Source organism: Phaseolus vulgaris, chromosome 3 (assembly GCF_000499845.2).
Source record: "Phaseolus vulgaris cultivar G19833 chromosome 3, P. vulgaris v2.0, whole genome shotgun sequence".
NCBI lineage: Eukaryota > Viridiplantae > Streptophyta > Magnoliopsida > Fabales > Fabaceae > Phaseolus > Phaseolus vulgaris.
In genome coordinates this window covers 13,700,745-13,723,448 of record NC_023757.2, presented here as the reverse complement: position 1 = coordinate 13,723,448, position 22,704 = coordinate 13,700,745, and the positions used below count along the sequence as shown (strand labels likewise).

Below are 22,704 nucleotides of genomic sequence, written 5' to 3'. Positions count from 1 at the left end.
AAGAAGGGGTTGTCATGAGTGACCATAGCTCTCAAAGGTCTAAGTCCCCTACCTTTACAAAAAGCTAAAGTGAGGAAGAATATGAAATTCCATGTGAGGGAGACTTGTTAGTAGTGAGGCGCATGCTAGGCCAAATTTTAAAGCCTTTTGATGAAAGTCAAAGGGAAAACATTTTTTACACTAGGTGTCTCATTAATGACAAGTTGTGTTCCTTAATTGTGGATGAGGGTAGTTGTACAAATGTGGCAAGCACAAGAATGGTAGAAAAACTTGGGTTGCCTACCATCTCTCATGCCAAGCCCTACAAGCTTCAATGACTTAGTAAGGAGAGTGAAATCATGGTTAATAAACAAGTCCTCATAACTTTTGCTATTGGAAAGTATAAAGATGAGGTTTTATGTGATGTTGTGTCAATGGAAGCAACACATATTCTATTGGCAAGGCCTTGGCAATATGATAGACAAGTTCTACATGATGGCCTCACCAACAAAATGACTTTTACTTCCAAGGGCACAAGGTTATCTTAAAACCTCTCTCTCCCAAAGAGGTTCATGAGGGCCAATTAAAAATGAAAACAAAAAAAGAAAATGAAAAAGAGAAAGAAAGAAAGATAAACTGAGTCATAAAATATCATCTTCCACAACTAAATCAATCTTGTTGACTCATGCCATGCTACCACCTACACCTCCAAGGTGTCCTTCTTCTTTGTCTTTTTCATTACCAAAGGTTTCTACCTACTCACCATCTTTGTTAAAGAATTTTAGGAATGATTTTCAAACACCTCTTAAAGGTTTCCACCTTCTAAGAGGATTTTTATCAAAAAGATTTGTCATTCCCAAACATTCTTTCCAAACATGGTCTGTACATAGAACCCCATCTTTTGAAGTCCCCAAGCTTCAAGAACATAAGTCAAGTTCACATCCCACTCCTTCCACTATCTTATATGTGAGCAAACTGACTATGTTATCTGCAGGAGTTCTAAATTCGAGGTCGAATTCTCTCGAACTTGGGGGGCATGATACAAACCAAGTAATGAAGATGACCAAGGAAGCAAAAGACAAAACACATGGTTAGCAGTCATCTCAACAGATAATTCAAGACCCCACCAAGGATCTCATGGACCCAACTAGAGGAGATGGGCATAAACCAAAGCACCAACTGTTCTTCCTTCTGGTCTTCTTAAAAGATAGAATATGTTGTAAATAATTTGGGCTCACTTTAGGGGTCCAAAGAGCAAAGATAGGCTAGAATAATGTACCTTTAGCTTGTGCCTAACCATTTAGGAAGAGATTTTGACCTAGTTTCTAGAAGGACAAGCTTAGGGTGCGGGTATGACTTAGTCAAACCCAAAGGCTGCCCTTTTTTTAGTGTTTCCCATCCTACCCTTCATGCTTGTTCTCCAAGGCTCCTTCACCTATAAATAGGAGGCCTACCTCATTGTATTTTACAAGTTGAATTTGAATGAAGTAAATAAACTCTGCTCAAATTGTGTGAGCTCTTAGTGAGGCTTATGTCCTCTTAGGTTTGAGGTCTTATCTTGAGTGATTGGAAAACTCTCAAGTGGCGGCCAACACACTCATCTTGGAGCACATCACCCTCCAAGTGGCGTGACATTTCTCACCCACCATCATAAGTTTTCTCATTCCATTTTCCTTCCATTTCTCCATTCCATTTTATGTGTTTGTCTCTCAATTTCTATTCTTTGTTGCTCTTGGGTTCGCTCATAATCATGAGTATGGTGCATCATTTGGGAGGCTATGACCACTATTAATGTTAACCTTGTGCCCATTTTCAATTCCACAATTGCATCACATCATCACCATATCTTGTTTTTTCATCTTTGTCTCTGTGAAGTGAACCTTCACACTTACTTAACCACTTGGTTAAGTTCGTGTCCAGTGCGAATCTTCCTTAGGTCCTCACCATTAACTGTTAAGAATCTTAATCTTAAGTAAAAGTGTCACCATAAAATCAACTCACATCACAAGGGGATCTAGAGCCTCGAATAGGTGTCTCAAAACATCACATCAACTAAGCTCCCTTGGTTAATCAACACCCAGTGTACGTTGCGCCTCATCATGATGATTGATAACACCACAGGGTCGTCTTAATGCAGGTATACATCTTCTAAATCTGTAGAAGAAAAACAAAGAGGAGGGAACGTGGGAGGTTCCCGAGTTTCTAAAGATAATACCGACCTTAAGTAGCACTTCCGACCCGATGAAGAAGAACACCCTCTTGAAAAACCACTGACTATAATGTTAAAATCGCCTAGTATGAGAGTCTCATGATTGCGTTCTCGTGATTAATCCTCACCCTTTCGGTTGATCTCAAGGTCTTGAATATACTTCGCTAAAAAACCCTCTTTAACCAGTTTGGTGAGCTAATATTTCAGGGTTAAACATTTTTCAGTTTCGTGACCTCGAGCCTAATGGAATTTACACCAAGCGTCCCTTCTCGCTCCTAGCATGCGATCGATTTTCTTCAAAAATTGCAATTTGCTCGTTATGTCTTCCTTGGTCAACAACGATTTAAATTTCGTTTTGAAATGGGGTTGGGGCAGGGCATACTCGAGTCGATCTTCTCTCATCGAACTCCTTTTGCCTACGTATGGAACGTACTTCCATTATGATCGGCTTCCATTCTTACGCCACTTTTCCCCATGACCCTTACCTTGAGCCTCACACCACCGCCCCCTCAAGCACCCTTCACTTAGTAACACATCTAACCCTAATTCACAAAACCCTCATCAAGAGCCCAAGGAGTGTGAAGAGCCCAATGAAAGTGAACGACCCCCTAAACACGGAAACACACTTCCACTTGCAGCCCATACAACTCACACCACCACTAAACTCACCCAACTAAGGCCCATTGAGTGTCCAACAATTCAAACACTACCAGGGACACACTTTGTGGACAAAGTGAAAAGGCAGATAGTAGTGTTACAACAAAGCCCAATGCACATGAAAGGGCCACCAAACAACCCAAGTGGATGAAGGATTTCATAATAGGTTAAGAAGATCTAGAGTTATTTTAATCATTCATAGGTTAAGTTATTTTTAAATTAAGTACCGTTTAGGCCCATGTGGCCCATTTATCTCCTTTTAAAATGACTCACTCATATATGAAATGACATGTGAATTCTGAGTATACCTTAATTTTTAGAGTAGCTGTAGCAAAGGTCTAACAGTAAGCAAACTAATAATCCTCATTCGACTCATCCAGTGCATGGCTGGAACAAATTTAGTGTAAAAATAATATAACTAAAGTCATGCCATTGTGGCACGACTTTACTTAAGTTTTAATTTAAAAATTAATCATAGTCATCTAGGCCTCTCAACTTATGTGTTATACAGTTTCAACTAAAGTCGTTCATGAGTGTCACGACTTCTGTGTTGACAAAAATTTGAAGTGAAGTTGTGTATCCTTTATACGACTTCCTCATAGTAAATTTGTGTGAGGCACAACTTGTCCAAATATGTAATAAAAATTGTCCATATCCATAATAAATGAAGTAAATTACATCATTCTCTTGCAAAAACCTAATTACACTAATACTACTTGTATACATATGTACAATATATCATTAATCTCTCTCATACACATACACACAATCTCTTACTTAAGTGAGAACCTCTCACTCTTTTACTTGTAAAAAATAAATAAATATGAATAAAAAAAAAACTATGTATAACTAGCTGAAAACTCTTTCTATCATTCTTAATATCTTTAACAAGTTTAAAACATTATTTAATATTGTATTAATTCTTCAAAAGTCATATAACTTCAATGTGTTTGAGTACCCAAATCCAAAAACGACATAATTTAACTCAACTATAACTTAAACAACATAAACAAATAAGCATTCATTATATTCACACAATTTCAAATTATAATCTAACTAAAACATCTATTATAAAACATCCAAATACAACTACTTCAAAACATTTGATTAACAACAAATCCAAAACCAAAACTGGATACTACCATCCTCCAAAATCTAATAACTTGTTGCATTCCCTCAATTTTAATATCAAATTCTCTTAATAATTTTCAACTAAAAAATCAACCACTAAATTTACAAATAAATTAATACAAAATTATTTTTTCAGTTCTTCTTAGTAAATGTTTTTCTTTCAAGTCAACGGAATCTTATGATATAAAAAGGTTTGGAATTCCTTCTAAGAACTCTAATCACCTCATAAACATCCAAAAATACCAAAAACAGCAAATCAAAGGTTGATCTTTATATGTAAATAAAAACTAGAAAGGAGGTTATAAAACACAAATAAACTTAATCTATAAGAAATTATGATAGATTGAAAATTATTTTTATTTTATCACCTTCTTAATGATGTTATCTGATGAAAACAAATATGATGACCAACTTAATAAAAAAAATCCAAAAATTATTTAAATAAAATAATTTTAAATAATAAAAATTTTAAAAATAGTAATTAGTTTTTTAATTAATATATACCCTCAACTTAAAAGTAAATCTTTGTACTAAATTGAAACCGAATGTGACATTAAACATATTTTATTTTTAAACAATTAATATAAACCATTAGTTTATAGATACTCTAATGCAAAGTATTTTTTTTTAAACTTTAATTGTTGTATACTTGCCGAACAAAAATATTAACTAATAAAAAACTATAAGAAATATAATAAATGTAAAAGTAAATAAATTCATTGTGATCTGTGAAAGATATGCCAATGTATTCGTATTATTATCTAGATTTTAACTTTTTATAATTAAATTTGTTCTTTGGTCTTTTATTTCTTTATTTGTGCACACTGAGTTTAGTTGTTGAAAAGATTACTATACACCGATGTCGCACCAAATATTGTTAATTATTAGATTGCATGAGACAGTTTGATGAGGCCATTCTTCACGCTTTTTGCAACTTCCACTACTTTTATTTCTTACACTTATCATGATGTAATCATAATTTATTATTCATTGATGGTATGAAAATAACTCGTATTTAAATATATATATATATATATATATATATATATATATATATATAATATGAACATGAAAAGGTAGGTCCAGTGTAATATTTTAATTACTCCGATAAATATAAACATTTTTTCTATGATAAGATCTAAAGGACACGTCATTTGTATGTTTGTATTGTGTGGCCTTCAAATTTAATGTATTTTTTAAGATTTTTTTATTAATAAAAATATGATTTGGATATATTTTATAAATATAAGTTTTTATTGAAAAGGAATACCTTGTAAAAAAAATATTTTTAATTTTAAAAAATTCATGTTGGATGTTGGTAAGATCTATATTAAAACAATAACTCCATTAATAAAAACTCTGATCGTAAGATGCCTTTTTTATTAGAATGTGTAAAATATCAGTTGAATGACATTTCAACATCTTTTCAAACACAGCATCCCCGTCACATATTTATTATTTAATAATGAACCTGTCAATTGAATATTATTTACACTAAAAACATTTATAGATCAATTAAGTAAAAAAGAACACTGAAAAATCAAGCAAATCCACCATAGATCAATTGTTAAAAGGTTGTATTAATTTTCGTTAAATATAAAGTCCGAGTCTATAAAAAAAATATTACAATCTATTTATCATTAATTTTGTTTTATATTAGAAAGTATTGAGAGTATTTGAAGTCTAACCAGCTTATATGTGAAAATTACTTTTAAAAAATTAAATTTAATGTTCCTAATAAAATTAATTACTATTAAAGTCTAAGTTTTCTGTCCTAATTTTTGGTTTAATAATTCTTAAAATAAAAGTTTTCATGTTAGGTATCATTATGCAACTTGACATCTAACAACAATCATTTGTCATCACATGAAAAAAGTATTATTAAAAAAAGAAAAAAATACAAAAATATAGAGGACTAGACCAAAACTCATATGTTAACAAAAACGATACATTGGTTTAATAATCCTTAACTATGTGTTATGTATCAACTTTGTAAGGATCCAAAAAATAATCTTAGAAAAGTGGTATATTTTGAATGACACCTGAATATTTTATTATTAAAATGAAAAAAGCGTATAAATAGAAAATTTAGTTATTTAGGTTTCATTTTAAAAGAACCACCATCTCTCTAAAAGTTTCATTTTTCTTTCCTCTCCTTTCTCTCTAAGATTCTGACAGCCTCACTTATCAGTTTGATGATCGGAGTCCGCCAATAGACTCCTGACAGTGAAGACTACAAGACTGCCTAATTAGACTCTATGATAGAGTAAGTTCATTTTTGCTCTTCTCCTTTAGTCAAATTTTGATCTTGTTAAGGTTGTTCAGGGTCCTAGTTATGTAATTAGATTTTTTATCAGGACTCTGTGGTGCAGGTTAATTACCTTTAAGCTTTTGGTTGATTTGGAGCTCTTAATGAGCATATGCTAAATTTCAAGTAAGGAAAGTTAGTCTTATTTTTTCCAATAGAACCCTAGGTTAGTGATTACTTTTTACGGCAAGTGCACCGCGTTGTCAGAAGTACTAATGTGTCCCTAAGGACGAATATCGAACCCACAAGAAACAGTTGACTATTGAAGTAGAAGATTCGCTAAATATAAAACAGAATAATAAAAGTTGGTTTGAGAATTGTTATAATGGCAAGAATTAACAAGAAAACAAATCAAAGAGTTTTTGCTTCAATTGGAAAAATAGGGATTGAGTTTCATCTTTCTCACTCTTTTGTATTTTGATTATCATTATACAATTTTGCCATTATGATTCTTATTTATGCGCATATAAAAATCATTTATATCGATTCTTCGCATATAAAATTTTTAAGGTGTTTCCTAAATATCGATTCCTTACATATTTATGAAAACAACTTAACTTTATGATTAGACATTAATAGTAATTAAGATTTCAAGTCTATTCCTAGCACTCAAATATGTTAAGTATTAATGTTTAGGCCAAAACCATAAAAATACTTTTCAGTCAGATTTAAGATTTTAGATCAATGCATTAGGAGCGACACAATAATACCAATAATCAATCAAGAACAAAATATTATATTTAAAATATCACCTCAATACACAGAGTTTGAACAAATTACTCCCACATCCATAAGGTAGAATTATCCACACATCTTCTAACACCTTCTATTCTCCCAATTGGGTTACAAGTCACTCAATGGTGTTTTCCTCTCAATCTTGCACACTAGGGTTGAGCCTCAAGCCCCATATTTAACCTAATTTGCTAAGGTTAAGTAACTTCTTGTGTGGCGCTGATGGGCTCGTTTGGGCGAATAAAACATAAAAAGACTGAATGTCTCTGGCGCTATCTCGCTCAAGCGACATATAGCTCGCTTAAGCGAGTTGCTCTGATGCTGAGTTGGGCTTTTTGTGCGCTTGTGCATTCCGGGGCCTTCCAACTTTCTCTTTTTAGCTTATATTATTATTCTTCAACCCAGCCATCTACATTCTTCCCTAAAAACCTGAAACTAACACCAAATTTGGAAATAAAATGCTCTTATTCAAATAAAGATCATAAAATATGTAAAAAAAGTATAAATTCATAAATTAAGGATTATTTTATATTTATTTTAGCAATTAATACTCATAAGTTCCTATATTTTTAATATGAAACATTACTAAAATTAGGCACTTATCAGTTAGAAGATCTGGATGTAGGGGTGACATGGTCACCAACCCCAATTTTTACTTGCATGATTGTCTCTTTTAAGAAAAGTAAAGTAATATATTGACTGAAATGGTTAAAGTTGAACCACTTTATGTAATTCATGTGAGAATATGTTTACATTTTGCTTCCTTATGAACCTTTGCATTCATAACATCATTTACATATAGATCGCGTGCCCAAGAAAGCAACATAAGAATTTTGCTTAGAGTTGTGAATTTTCTTTACATGTAAATTTGAGGAAGAATCTTGTTTTATTTTGTGGAAGTGGACCTTGTGGCAACTAAGTGAATTTTATGGTCATTTGATTGTAGCACTTTAAATTTTTGTTTGTGTATTTATTTCATAATACAGGGAATAATTTGAATTGTATTATTGGATTGAGTTAATATATATTGAAAAACTTCACTTAGTTCAACACCGATCAAATCATATCAAATGGATTTACCCTGTCATATGAGACGATGAGATGATGAGACATTGAGATGATGCGCATGGCTGTGTGGATTCACAGTGAGTAGTATGACAAGTGCATGTCCCTGGATAATAATTTCAATACACGAGTCTTCCGAAAGTAGAGTCAAGTGTTTGAGTATGTTAGTCAGTAGAAATCTGACAGGAATAATGCGAATGATGAACGTGATAGACACTTGAGGAAATTGTGAAAATGTGTGAATATTGATGGTTTGTGTTGATATTTAAAGTTTTATATATTTGAAGTTTTAAAAATAGCTAGCTTACCTTGTGCTTTATTTTATGTTTGTTTTTTTTAATTTGTGATGATCCTGTTAATTTACACAGGAGCATTGCAAATAATAGAGCTCATCAATGAGCCGTAAGAGGATGATATGTTTTTATTTTGGATGTTTTTTTTTAAAAAAACTTTTGTGTATATGTTAAAATCTCTAAAAAGAGGAGAAATATATTTTAAGATATAATATGAAAAAGTAATATGTATTTATATGTTAATTAGATATTACATACATAATATATTATCAAATATGAGAATGTTACAAACTTATCCTCATAGCTTTTGTTTGTAGTAAATTTTCAAATTTTTATTTTCCATTCTCTCACGTATGTTTAGTCTTTTGCTTAGTCATTAAAGAAATTAATATATAATAAAATTTTCATCGAATACACTCATGTGATTAAAGAGACAAATATATAATATGTAATATATCATTAAACCAGTGGAATAACTCTTTAAATTTTATGATTCCAGATATTAAAATATTGTATAATGTCTATTAGTACGATTTAACATGAAAAATATAAATTATTTTAAAAAAAGCATTAATTTCATTAAAGAGGTTGCACTTTAATTTATTACACATATATATTATCTCTTAAAATGAAAAATACTCGAGACGACGTGTGTCTATATATATATATATATATATATATATATATATATATATATATATATATATATATATATATATACACTTTCAATTTGTAATTCAGCACAATTTATTTTCTTTATATGTCCTAAGTTTTTTCTCATCACATCTCACGTTTTCTCGCTCTCTCTATCTTATATGCTTCTTACTAATGTACACATCCCAAAAGCTATACAATCGTTACTTTTCATAATATTTTAAGTGTCTTTCTTCTAAGTATTTATAGATAAAAAAAGAAATTAGAGAAATGTTATTACTAATGTACTTTCTACTCTAATATTAGTTTTTTTTTTCAATAAAATTGAGGAATAATTTTTATGATTAGCATTGCTACCTATAATTTTTTTTTTTTATATATAGTCAATTATTTTGAATTTTAACTTTTGTAGCCTTCTCTATTCTCTAACCTTGACCTTTGCTCACTCTCCCTCCATTCTATGATTAGGACTGATGATGATTATTTTTATTAAAAGTTATAAAGTACATGTTTGGTAAAATTAGTTTAAAAACTGGTTTAAAAGGATTTGAAAAATTAGTTAAACTTAAAAGTAAGTTGACATGAAAGAGCTAAAATCTGTAAATTCTATAATACTTCTGCATAAATTTTAATTTATAGATAATTTATGTAATATTTTTTTCTATTACATTTGAATATTAATACTATATCTTAAAATAAAATAAAAATAAGATAAATTTATGTAAGTGTTATACTTTTGTTATCATGATTATTAGTGTAATGATTAAATCATTATAATATTAAAACAACAAAATAAATAATATATTCAGGTGTTTACACAATCAAATGCTGAAAATTTCAAAAGGAGGTAAGATTGTAACTTAAATTATTAAAAGTGGATATAAAATTGAGTTAAACTTAAAATTCACTTATTTAGAATCTATTCTATTCTAGTAAGAATTTGTTTGACTTGTCAGATTACTTATAATATATAGTCACACGAATTTCATGTGAAAGAGACATCGACTAAAGATAAAAATTTTATAATATATAAATTGATGCAAATTTAATTTTATAATTCGTTTTTTTATAAGATTGAGTTAACGTTAAAGTTTATTTTTTAATATAAACAATAAATTATGGTATATGTATTAAAATTTGTTTATATAATATTTTTTGAAGTGCCAAATGTAAGCATAATTACAATCACGCGTGACAAGTAATCAAAGATACATTTCATTAGGCATTTATTTTAGTTTTTGTAGTGAATGACTACAAGGAGAAAAGGAGATGTAGTGGAGTTAGGTATTGGGTCCGTCATGTCTTCTCACTTTTCAACTATGATTCTCATGCGCCCATAAATTAAGTTATGTACACTAATTACCAAATAATGCACCAATGATCTAAGTTTATTGTTTACTTGGTAAATAAAGATATAATTAATTTGCAGTTTCAATAAATTAAAATTGTGCTATTGATTAAGTAACATGAGTTCTAAATACCTGTTCATGGTATGATTTATGCATACTAACTCATGCAGTGAATTGATATTGTTCTTTTAAAACATGGGGCATGAGTTTGAGGGTTGATACAGGGTGAATTATAAGTTCATAAGAGACCAAAAAGAAAAGAACAAAGAGAGAAGATGGAGGAAAGTGGCTAACAAGGAGTATGTTTGTGCAGATAATATAACGGAAATGTAATCTCAACAACCAAATGATCCAAAAATAATTTAAGTGTTTTCCTTTTCATGTTTGCTACTTCTAAGGCTATTTACCTTTCAAGATACTACTAGATGTTTTAATATACTGCAGCACCACAGATTTTTTAAACACATATGCCCCACTACCAAACAAACAACATTTTTATCCCTTTTTGTATAGCAGATCCTCAAAGAAAGTGTAGGAAAGAGCAATCAGAAAAGCAAAGCGTGCATCTTGAGTAACAAGCCATAATTCTGTGACTGATACTAATATTAAATAGCAATTACATATAATTGGTACACAGCTTAGCATTAGCATGATTCCGTACTCATCTAAAGTTCCTGACACAGGAATATCTAGTAGTGGACTGACCCATATAAATTCTACAATATTGTGTAGCATTTGAAGTTGCACTTCAATCTACCCAATTCCTTCAGTAACTACTGAACTGAAAAATTAATTATTCATGAGTAACTATCACAATAGAAATGTTGTAATTATTTTATAGTTAACTTGCAGGGTGCTTAATTAAGGTGGAAATTAACTTGGAAGATAAGGGATGAAATATAAATGAGGGTTCCAACAGTAGTGTAGTTTTAGTTAAGAATAATGTCAGCGTTTGTGGTGGGTGGAATTTAACAGTTGCCAATGTATTATTAATGCAGTAGTACTTTGCTCTCATGTAGTTTGGTAGGATGGATGCTGTTGCTTTGTTGAGTTTGGTAATTAGCACATGGTAGTTGGAGGTTGGTGTGCTTCAGATTACCGTTTCAGGTAGCTAGCTATAGAATCGCACATTTTTTGCATGCACAAAAGTAATTAATCCACTTGTATTATGCTTGTGTGTGTTTGCAAATTAAGAGTTAAGCAGATAACATAATTCAGTTGTACCTGTCTCTAATGAAATAAGTGATCCCTTTGACACAACTGAAAAAAGTACAGTTACATAATAATACAGTTGAAAGAACATGAAGCATGTGTAATTAATATATATATAATGCAAAGTTATAAGAGGTTCAATATGGATGACAACAGCAATATACCTTATATAGGGAATCAAGCCTGTACAGGTATGGAAGAGCTCATAGAGACGCAACCTTTTAAGCGTTCAATGATGATGTTTTTGCTGACAAGGCCTGAATGATGAGTCAGAGGAAGACCCTCCTTCACACACTCATCGTACTTCTCCAGAGTGCACACAATGTCACTGAAATCTGGCCTCTTTGAAGGGTTTGCTGACCAACAACGCTTTATCAGATGGGCAAGTGCTGGTTGGCAACTAGCAGGCAGTGGAGGCCTTTCATTCTGCTCAAATAACTCAAATCAGTGCTCAATTAAATTAGTAATACAAAATAGCAGATGCTAACATAATAACACTAATGAGTCTTCATATGTTGAAAATCATTAACCATATTACAATTGGAAAGAGAAACCACTTTTTGCTGACATTAATCAACTTTAAAATTATATTAGTTAAATTACAGCGGTAAACTATTACATTTCAATTTGCAGTTGTGAAAAAGTAACATTTTAGAATTACAATTTCATGCATTAATGATACACTGAGAGTAGTTCTTAATTGTCTGACAGCATAAAAGTTGCACACATAAAATGATAGCATACCATTTTGTCACATTAATGCACCATAGTGGAACAATTGTCACTGATATGTTTTCCAACTCATTGGGACTAATGAGGGAACACATTCAAGGCCCATCCATCCACTTTACCCATTAAGGGATTCAAGTCAAGACTCATATTTGTCCGTGGACCCCCACTCACAAAAAGTCAAGATCCTTGGACTTGCAGTTCTACTCTTTGCATCAAATTCAAAAGAAAGTCTTGACCAAAACAAATAAAGAATCTCAAGAGGAAGTTAGTGCAATTCCCCACGTGGAGTTAGCTTAAATGTGGTCAAATAATTCCAAGCTTCCATACCTGGAATGCTAAGTTGCTGGCAACAGTAACTGCGCCGGATGCTACGTTGTTAGCTCCTACCTTATTTGTTGCATCCTAGGAACTACACTTGTCAACACTTCCTCAATTGCGTCTTTACCCCCATACGCTGGTAATTTAGCCTACTTTATTCTACACAAAGTTTCTGTTCTACACGAGAACGCAATGACCAATATAAACCTTGATATTGCTCCTCAAAAGATCTTGACAAAAACTATTAATGTAGCAGTTAAAATTTTATGTCACCTTTTACTTTCTCTTTTATGGTTACAATAACATCTTAACCATTTTTTTATACAAACAATTGACAGCATTTTGGACGGCCTTATAACAAGAGAAATATGTGAAATTCATTACTCCCTGACTCTGAACTAAGGCATTTCTGGCTCTGATATTACAATAATAGACCAAGAGCCAATTGAAAGAAGGCAATACTATTAGTATTAACATTAAGGACATGCAAGAAGAAACTTCTGTATAAACTCCTTTAGGTAAAAAAAACAAAGAATTTATCTTTTTCATAAGTTAAAATTAATTTATGTAAAAGAATTAAATGAAATAACATTAATTTCAATTTATTTTCTTATTTTTCTTTCTTGTAACGAGTATGTAGAGAAATTTATCTAAACATGCTTAAGAATATTGAGTATAACACTAAAGATTCATAACTGAGATGTATTCATAAGGTAGGTAGACGATTGAAGAGTAGGTTTGAGAGTTGATGATGTGTGAATTATATGCCGTAATAATAGTTTTATATATGACTAATTAGCAAGAAAAGAAAAGAAGATTAAGCAGAGAATTAAAAATGGACGCAGCATTATATGCATAGGGATGTGACCTTCTCAGCAACAGCAAAAGCAGCTTGAACAGGGGTCATTCCCTGGAAGGGAAGTAGAGCAGTAGTGAGTTCCCAGAGAACAATTCCAAAACTGTAAACGTCAACTTTACGAGTGTAAGGTTTTTCCTTAATCATCTCAGGGGCCATCCAACGATATGTTCCCATGTTTCCCTTGGTCTCCCGACACCGTGTTTCGAGACACGATGTTCCAAAGTCTGCCACCTTAACCCTCATCTCATCGTTGAGAAGCAAGTTATTTGACTTGAGGTCTCTGTGGATCACACCTTGCGAATGAAGGTACTCCATACCCCTTGATATGTCAAGGGCTAACCTTAGTATGGTTTCTGTCGAAAGAGAGTAAGGTTCTTTCTTGTTCAGATACATCCTCAGAGTTCCTTGTGACATGTATTCTGTTATGATACAGTACACCGGCGGTTTTTTACAAGCTGCAATAAACTGTAAATTAATACACATTATTAGTCACCCCTGCATCTTCATATTCATATTCATATATTATAATGCGACTATTACACACTCCCCTGCCCTTCAACATAATAAATGCGATTGACCACTACAACTACATTACTAAATATGCTACTCAACATGCTGCATCCCTTAAATACACCAAAAAAAGTCAAAAGGAATTTTTTTTTTTTTATCAGGTTGGTAGTTTCTCGTTAGGGTAATTTATTTGGATTAAACACTCTTTTCTTTTTTCATTTCCCCCAATAAAGGGGTAATTAAGTATAGATGTTAGTATAGAAAAAAGAAAAGGATAAAGAAAGAAAGGTCCATAAGTTCTTTTAAGTATGTGACTGTGGTTTAATCTGAGTATGTATGCAGTAGAAGTTTGAAGTCAAAAACAGTTCAATAGTGTTCTCCTTCAATTCCAAATCCGACAGAAACAAAAATTGATAAAGCCAAAGAAAGAAAAACCATGGGGACTAAAAGTTGAGTGGTGTAGAGTTGAAGAGCTTAATTACCTGCACTATGTTAGGGTGAAAGAGACGAGAAAGTAAAGCAACTTCTGACTTGAATTGCTGTTCGAGCAAGGCTCTTCTCTCCTCGTCCTGTGTGGGAATCCTGACCATTTTGACAGCAACAGCTCTCTGCTTGTAAATTCCACGGTAAATCCGACTGTGAGCACCAGAAGCAAACTTGTTACCTATGAAAAGTTGGGAAAGGTCAGCAGTCCATTCTTCTTGATCCTCCTTTGATGCTTCCCATGTCTCCACATTCTCAGAGTCCAATATCATGGACCATGATTCCAAGCTGTCAAACCTTCTTCTCTCCATGTTCTCCAAGTCAGAATCCAACCGGGTCTTGGAAGACGAAGAGGGTTCTGGCAGAGGCTTACTCTTGAACCTCCTCAAACGAAGCGCATGAAAACATGAGCCTGCCATTGAAGCTCTAGCAAAGTGCATGCCTCTGAAAGAAATATGTGCAGTGAATGATGCTTGCTTTGCTTGTCAACACAAACTGTCAAAAGGAGATTTTCTTCTGAACGTGTGAACCGATTTCAGGAAGTGCATAAACCGATTCCGAAACATAGGCTCCAACAAGAATTGAAAAACAAGAAGAAGAATACGAGTCAAAAAGACTCATTTACGAATTCAGAGAAGAAGCTTCTGGCTTTTAAGAGAGGAAAATAAAGATGTGTTCATATCAAGCAATTGTGACACTTTGTTTATGAATTCAAAGCTGTGGAGGGTGAAAATTTGTGCAACACAAACATAGGAATTGGAACTAATTGCAGGGAACGTTCATGAAGATGGAAATTCTAAGGAGGAAGAGAAGAGAAAAGAGGAAGAAGCAGTTTTCACGGTTTGTTTCTCGTAATAGGAGGGGTGAGGAGGATTAGGTCGTGTAGCACCATAAAGATGAATTCAAAGGGTGAAGCTTCAAGGGTGTCTCGTGAGTGCTTGGTTCAAAAGTAGAGCCAGAGAGAGAGAGAGAGAGAGACTTTTTGCTCGATTTTAATTTAATTGAGCTACCTTGCTTCTGTTCGCGTTTCTTTTCTTGCATGCATCATCACATCATCAATGATAAGTGGCCACAGTGCAAAGCATGGTAGATTTGAGCTTTGCGTTTTGCTCATCCAACAATTTTGTACTTTTCATTCTACTCATAGTTTGGGATATGTCCCATGTTGCATCCTTTAACTGTGGCACCACATTGTTAGCACCAAAAAAAGTCCTAGAATGCATGTACATGTGGCACCTAACCCAGCCAAAAAGATAAAGATTAAAGCGCACACAAGTGCCAAGTCAAGAACCGTTTGATCCAAATGCCACTCATGATTCAACTCTTAGTTTATCTTTCCTTCTTCTCACAAAAAAAAATGTACTGAAAGGTACAGAAAGTGCATGCAGTACCTTAATTGAGGGATTTTGATTTGGATTTGCATCAACTATATGTATATACATATTGGCAGACATTTTTTGTGAGTTGAGTCTCCTTTATTCCATCTGGGATAATCAATTCAGTAGATTAGATTTCTGTTCTTTAAGCATTTCAATTGTGGATCATATAAGGTTATAATATTCCAACCAAGCATTGGATTGAATTGCTGCAAAGGAAGGAAGAGATTCTGTGTGTGGAATCAAACCTTTTAAATAAAAATTGAAAGGTGTGTGAATCAGATTAAGACAAATGTGTTAGGAAATGAATGAGGAGAAGACATATGATATGATATGAACATACAAAGATGAAAGATTAAGGGAACAAAATACTCATACCAAACCAAACCCTCCATTTCACCCTCCAAAGCTTCATTCCAATCCCTCTATCCCACTCAAAATAGTTTGATTCCAATTAATCAACAACTACCACCATGCTGTCCATGGACTTTTTTATTTTGTATTTTTCCTCCCAGGATACAGGTTAGTTATTTTTGTTTTTTTTTTAATAAAAAACAATCTTTTTATTGTTAAGACTCTTTCAACCTCTAATCATCTTAAATGGAAAAGGTTACATTTTTATATAAATATTTTTAAACTATATAAAAATGGATAAACTAAAAGTATGTTTAGTATTATTTTTTTAATTTTTTTTCCTTCTCTATAAATGATGTTGTGACGAACTTCAAACCAAGTAGTATAATCTGGAAAAACATTCTAATATTTTTTTTACCAGGAGATAGTCGTTTATTGCTTAAATAATATTTTGGCAAATCTTATATTTTATTTCAGATGCAATATAGTTTTTATTATTTTTATTCAGTGGTAAATATAAAAAGATTACGTTAAAAAGTCTCACGTAAAAAATTCATTAAATGATTATAGGCATGTAGCAACCGTATACAATAAGTTTGATGATTTTCATAATAATTATTTTACAAACTATATCTATCATAACTTTTTTATTGATTCATACTAGATAAAAATGTATAAATCATACACGTTAAATTATATTGAATAGTATTTTTAAAATTTATTTTTTATAATAAATATTTATTCAAAAAGTGTCTTTTCAATAATTTAGAAAAAAGTAGCTTTTTCCTGCAGACGTGAATGCAAAGTATAAATGAAGAACAAGGTTCTCCAACAAAAAATGTATGTATAGTTCAACCTTGATTAATCATTCTCTTTTTATTGGGCTGAGCATGAAGACTCTCTTTTTTTCTGGTTTCTTTATGCCTGAAACTTGTTCTTTTGTATATTGGATGAAGCTATATTTATTTGGTAGAGAAAGGGGTGATTGAAAGAGAGTAAGGGAAAGGTAGATGCTCCTTATTATGGAGCAGAAGAAATAAACTAAAGACAATTATATTATATTGAATACATAATAAATATTGTTAATAGTTTGAGTATATTATCTTTTTATCAATACCAATTTATAATAATTCACTCATCTATCTATCGAATAATAATAATCTTTCAATAACTTCATTGATATATCATTATATAATAATAATAATAATAATAATATAAACATTTGTGCAATATAAAAATTAACAAAAATCACCTTGTCAATTTTTCTTTTAAAAAAATAGAATTATAAAATGTTTTTAAGAGAATTCATATTTTAAGGTTGATTTCAGTAATAATGTTCCTTTTCCTCTGGATCATTCTAACTCACTGTTCTCACTTTGATGTTTACTCACACACAAAGGTATGCTCTCACAACCCAAATGTGGTAGGATAGAAGTAAAATTGTTATATTTTATTCAAAGCACCCTTGAAGGGCTTATAAACCCACTTTCTAGTTGTTCGGTTTTGAAAACATAACCAAAACTAACTATTAACTCTGTTTTAAAATACTTATATAACAAATGTCTCTTCCATGAACAAAGACTTGACCATAAGGCCCGACCCCTACACCCATTTAAAGTCTGGAAATTTATGTTGCATTTCATAGAGGTTTTTCCAGATTGCATCTTCTGGATTTGTCTCAGTCCACTGCACCAACACTTTAGTTATAAATTTATTGTTTTGTCTCTTCATTCTACGAGGTAAATTCACCAATGGTTGTGGAACAAAATGACTATCACTGTCAACAAAAGGTAAAGTTGTAGATACTAGTTTATTTCCATCTGATGGTTTGAGTAAGGAAACATGGAAAATATTATGAATCTTAGAGTCAGTAGGTAATTCCAATTTATAAGCCACATTGTCAATCCTTTCTAAAACTTTATAGGGACCATAATATCAGGCAGCTAACTTGTGAAAATGTGTATTGGATAAAGTTGTTTGCCTGCATGGTTGAATCTTTAAATAAACCCAATCTCCAGCCTTGTATTACTTCTCAGTCCTTTTTAAATCCGCATAAAACTTCATATGTTGTTGTGCCTTAACCAGATTTGCTTATAATAGCTTATTAATTTCATCTCGTGTCTTCATAGTATAGGCTACCGCTTCTATTAAAGAATTTGTATTTTTTATAGTAGTGGGAATAGAAGGAGGATAGCCATAAAGAGCTTCAAATGGAGTCAACTGTATAGCTATATGAAATTTGGTGTTGTACCACAATTCCGCAAGAGGTAAGTACTTAGTCCACTTGGAAGGAGTGTCCCTAGAAACACGACGAAGATAAGCCTTGATGGATTTATTTACCGCCTCTATTTGACCATCTGCCTGTGGATGAAAATTCGTTGAGCGTAGAAGCTTGACACCATTCTTGTGCATCAACTCAATCCAAAAATGACTCATGAAAATGGAGTCCCTATCCGATATGATGTCCAGTGGCCATCCATGAAGCTTGATAATATTGTCCATGAAAAGGGTTGTCATCTTAGCCGCTCCAAAAGGATGTGCAAGTGGCAAAAAATGAGCATACTTAGTTAAACGGTCTATAACAACAAAAAATACAATCATAGAACAAGATTTAGGGATACCAAAAATAAAGTCCATGGATATAAATTTCCGAGGACTATCAAGAATAAATAATGGTTGTAACATACCCACGGGAAATTGAAGTAAAGGCTTACATTTTTTTACATATATGACAATTCTAGACTCACTTTTTGACCTCTTTCTACCTACCCTTCCAATAAAAGTGATCTTTAATCCTTTTCTATAAGTCATCTCATATCCTAAATGGCCTCCGATTGTTGAATCATGAAAGTGTTGGAGAATCTATTTTCGCAATTCTGCATTGTCTCCAACCACTAACTTACCTTTTCTCCTCAATAAATTATTCTCAAAAGTATAATGTTTATAGGGATTTTGAGTCAAGCGAATACTATTAATAACTTTTTGTAATTTATGATCCCCTGTCTAAGAATCCTTAACTCTCTGAATTAATTCAGAAGTTATTACAAACATTGAAGCTAACTTACCTTTGGTAGAGTTTCGTGACAGTACATCTGCTACTACATTGTCTTTACCTTTTTTATATTCAATGCGAAAATCCAAACCTATAAGCTTTTCCAAACCCCAATTCTATGACATTATTGTAGGTGGTTGATCCAACAAATGCTTCAAAGCCTTTTGATATGTTTTTATTACCACATATTGATCTAAAAAATAATGTTGCCACTTTTTTTACAGCAAGTAGAATAGCAAAAAGTTCTCTCATATGCAGATAACAATTGATATTTAGGTCCCATTGCATTACTTATGTAGGCAATAGGGTGATTACTCCAATCCTTATTCCTGAAGCATCAGTTTCAATAGTAAAAGATTGGGAAAAATCTGGTAATATTAAAATTGGAGCAGTGGTTAATGCCTCTTTTAACCTGTGAAAAGTTGTATCAGCTTCAACACCCCACACATAAGGAATATTTTTCTGTAGTAAAGTTGTCAAAGGTGTTACAATCTTAGCATACTCCTGAATAAAGTGTCTATAGTAGCCAGACAGTCCTAAGAATCCATGCAACTCCTTTAAATTGGTAGGTTGTGGTCATTCTTGAACAACCAAAAATTTTCTAGATCAGGTTGAACTCCTTGCATAGAAATTTGATGTCCCAAATAATTTATCTGTGTCTTTCCAAAGCTACATTTCTTTTTACTCAAACATGATTGTGTAATATGGTAAGGTTATGTCAATGCATTAAGTCTTAGTATAGATTAATATATCATCAAAGAAAATCAATATGAATTTTCTTAAATAAGATTGAAAAATATAATTCATAAGATTTGAAAATGTAGAAGGGGCGTTACTAAGACTAAAAGGCAAAAGTACCGACTCATACAAATCATTATGAGTCCTAAAAGTTGTTTTATAAATATATGATGGATGCATTCTAACCTGATTATATCCACTTCTTAGGTCTAATTTTGAAAAATAAGTAGCTCCATACAATCCATCCAAAAGATCCTAAATCTGATCTTGGGAAACCAAAATATAATTTAATTTGCCCCAAACTTTACATTTATTTTTATGGTTCTTATCCCATTTTTCACCACAGAATCTACACTACCCCTTAGAAATACGTTCACTAACCTCTTTTCTTGAAATAGAACCTGCAGTATTAATCTTATGATTGGCTTAAAGGAACTTGGTGCAACATGAGATTGTAATGTAGTAATAAGTTAGATTTATGGTAAAACTCGGATTGATTTCCTATCTTAAAATTCATGTGTTGCTCCTCTGAACTTTCCATTGAAACCAGTCAATCCCTGCAATACATCTTCCTGGAGACGGACTAACTGCACTGCTTCTTGAAGTGTAGAAGGTATGTGTCAACGAACTTATTACTCCAATCTCACAGTTAAACCTAACAAGAAAAATTCAAAACAATTTCTTCAGAAACCATAACTCTGGCCAATAGATTATCAATCTTTTTTCCAAATAATCAACTAAAGAACTTCCCTGTTTTAAACCAGCCAATTCAGCCACGGGATCATAAAAGGCACCATCATCAAATCTTTGAGTTGCATCCTTCAAGATTTGTGTCCAAGATTGATCTTGGAAATCAAAAGTCTTAATGTAATGACTTTGCCACGCAAAAGCCTTGCCCTCCATTAAAAGCGGCAATAATCTTGCTCTTTGTTGTATTGGGGTGTCCTCCAATTCGAATTATTGCTCCACTTTGGCCCTTCAATCCCAAAAATTGGATCCATCAAATGATGGAAAATGCAATTGGGTTTTATCAAGCACCGGAGAAGAAATCTTGACAAGTACTTGATTTTGCAAGAAGAAGACGGAAGTTGCTGTAAGATGGCCCCAACAGACATGGAAGAAATTAAACCTTCAACAACCTATTGTAAACCTTGTAAAGATTTATGGGTTGCTTCTTGAGAATTTGCCACCAATTTCTCCAAAGAGTCCACCTTGATTCTAATTCTTTATTGGTCACCATCTCACCTAGCAAACTGATACCACTATTAAGGTTGATTCTAGTAATAATCTCCCTTTTTCTCTAGATCACTTTAGCACACATGGTTCTCACTTTGGTGTTCACTCACACACAAAGGTATGATTTCATAACACAAATGTTGGTCGGATAGAAGTAAAATTGTTATATTTTATTCAAATCACTCTTGAAGAACTTATAAACTCTCTTTTTGTTACAATACAACTGTTCTGTTTTGGAAACATAACCAAAATTAACTAGTAACTCTTGTTTTAAAAGAGTTATATAACATTCTAGTAAATTGAGTTAACGAAAAGGTGAAATTTTTGAACTTCACAGATTACACTATTGATTCTGTTAAAAATAAGAAAGAGTTCTTCCAATGAAAATCAAAGTATAAAAATATATAAGAATGTTTATGCAAGAGCTGTTCTATTAATATCTTGATAAAGTCATTCAAATAAGCAATTATCCTTTTCATAGTTTAACCGATCTGTTTGAAATATATTTTTTATATGATTAACAACAGATTTTGTTAATAAAAGTAATTTTGGTATGGATAAAAATCTCATTTAGAAATCGAAATCAATTATCATTTATGTTGAGTAAAAGATTTTAGTATATGATGCACAGAAAAAATATCTGCAACTGAGACAACAGTAAGCAGTTGTAAGTTGTAACCATGGTCAACTTCAGGTTTCACCAGTAGCAAGTTGTGGGGAGGCTCTTCCTACTGAGGTCCGTGCCAAATCTAAGTTCTGGTATTTCTTGAGCAACCTAAAGAAAGTCAAGAAAAGCAACGGGCAAATTCTAGCCATCAATGAGATTTTTGAGAAAAATCCAACCAAAATCAAGAACTATGGAATTTGGCTGCGATATCAGAGTCGGACTCTATGACAACATGCTCTCACAACATGCTGTCATAGAGTCAGGTGTCCATGCATACAGATTATTAAGTCTGCCACCATCCCAGCTAAACTTTGCAAAAGGGAGAGCACCAAGCAGTTCCACAACTCCAAAATCAAGTCCCATTGGTGTTCAAGAAGGTTAGCCCCCCAACTAGGAAGCTCAAAACAACATTCAAGGCATCCAAGCCCAACCCTGTTCATGTAATTCTCAGTCTGCCACATTTCCTACTTATCATCTTGAGGCTTCTTGATTCATTATAAGCATAAGAGAGCATATAAAAGGTAATCACATAGTAACAAACTTCATTTCCTGCTATCCATGAATCTGATCAGGATTGGTTCAAAACAAGTGTTTCCTTTTAGTTATAAATGCTGGTTTTTCATTTCTTATTTAATTTTTCCATTCTAGGAAAAAAAAGTTTTTCATATATATATATATATATATATATAACCGCACATTATTTTTTTAAAGCATCTACCATTACTTTAAAACGCTAAAACTTTGAAAAAAAAAGGATATTTAAACCAAGTTACGACACATCACACTTGCA

At 32.3% G+C, this 22,704-nt stretch overlaps 1 protein-coding gene and 1 pseudogene across 3 annotated transcripts; one reads left to right on the top strand and one right to left on the bottom strand.

Annotated features, from left to right (window-relative positions):
* Positions 1–10,944: 10,944 nt before the first annotated feature.
* On the bottom strand, positions 10,945–16,265 carry LOC137806745 (serine/threonine/tyrosine-protein kinase HT1). 3 transcript variants are annotated; one of them, XM_068607005.1, is made up of 4 exons: positions 14,491–15,499; positions 13,508–13,963; positions 11,754–12,015; positions 10,945–11,158 (listed from the first exon to the last, which is right to left on the bottom strand). In XM_068607005.1, the coding sequence occupies exons 1-3, from the start codon at positions 14,929–14,931 to the stop codon at positions 11,767–11,769; spliced, it is 1,146 nt and encodes a 381-aa protein (XP_068463106.1). In that variant the 5' UTR covers positions 14,932–15,499; the 3' UTR covers positions 10,945–11,158; positions 11,754–11,766. The 3 variants fall into 3 exon arrangements, with proteins under 3 accessions (XP_068463106.1, XP_068463108.1, XP_068463109.1); XM_068607008.1 differs by lacking the exon at positions 10,945–11,158 and adding an exon at positions 11,609–11,637 and having other exon boundaries at positions 14,491–16,265; XM_068607007.1 differs by lacking the exon at positions 10,945–11,158 and having other exon boundaries at positions 11,278–12,015; positions 14,491–15,690.
* Positions 16,266–21,927: 5,662 nt separating this feature from the next.
* LOC137839147 (large ribosomal subunit protein eL20y-like) lies at positions 21,928–22,414 on the top strand (annotated as a pseudogene).
* Positions 22,415–22,704: the final 290 nt, after the last annotated feature.

Bases quoted from the DNA above. Each gene is read 5' to 3' on its own strand.
- LOC137806745 (XM_068607008.1), bottom strand. From the start codon at position 14,931: ATGCACTTTGCTAGAGCTTCAATGGCAGGCTCATGTTTTCATGCGCTT. The intron at 13,964-14,490 runs GTAATTAAGCTC...ATTAATTTACAG, and splicing joins TTCACCCTAACATAGTGCAG to TTTATTGCAGCTTGTAAAAA. The intron at 12,016-13,507 runs GTCACATCCCTA...TTATTTGAGCAG, and splicing joins CTTTTGCTGTTGCTGAGAAG to AATGAAAGGCCTCCACTGCC.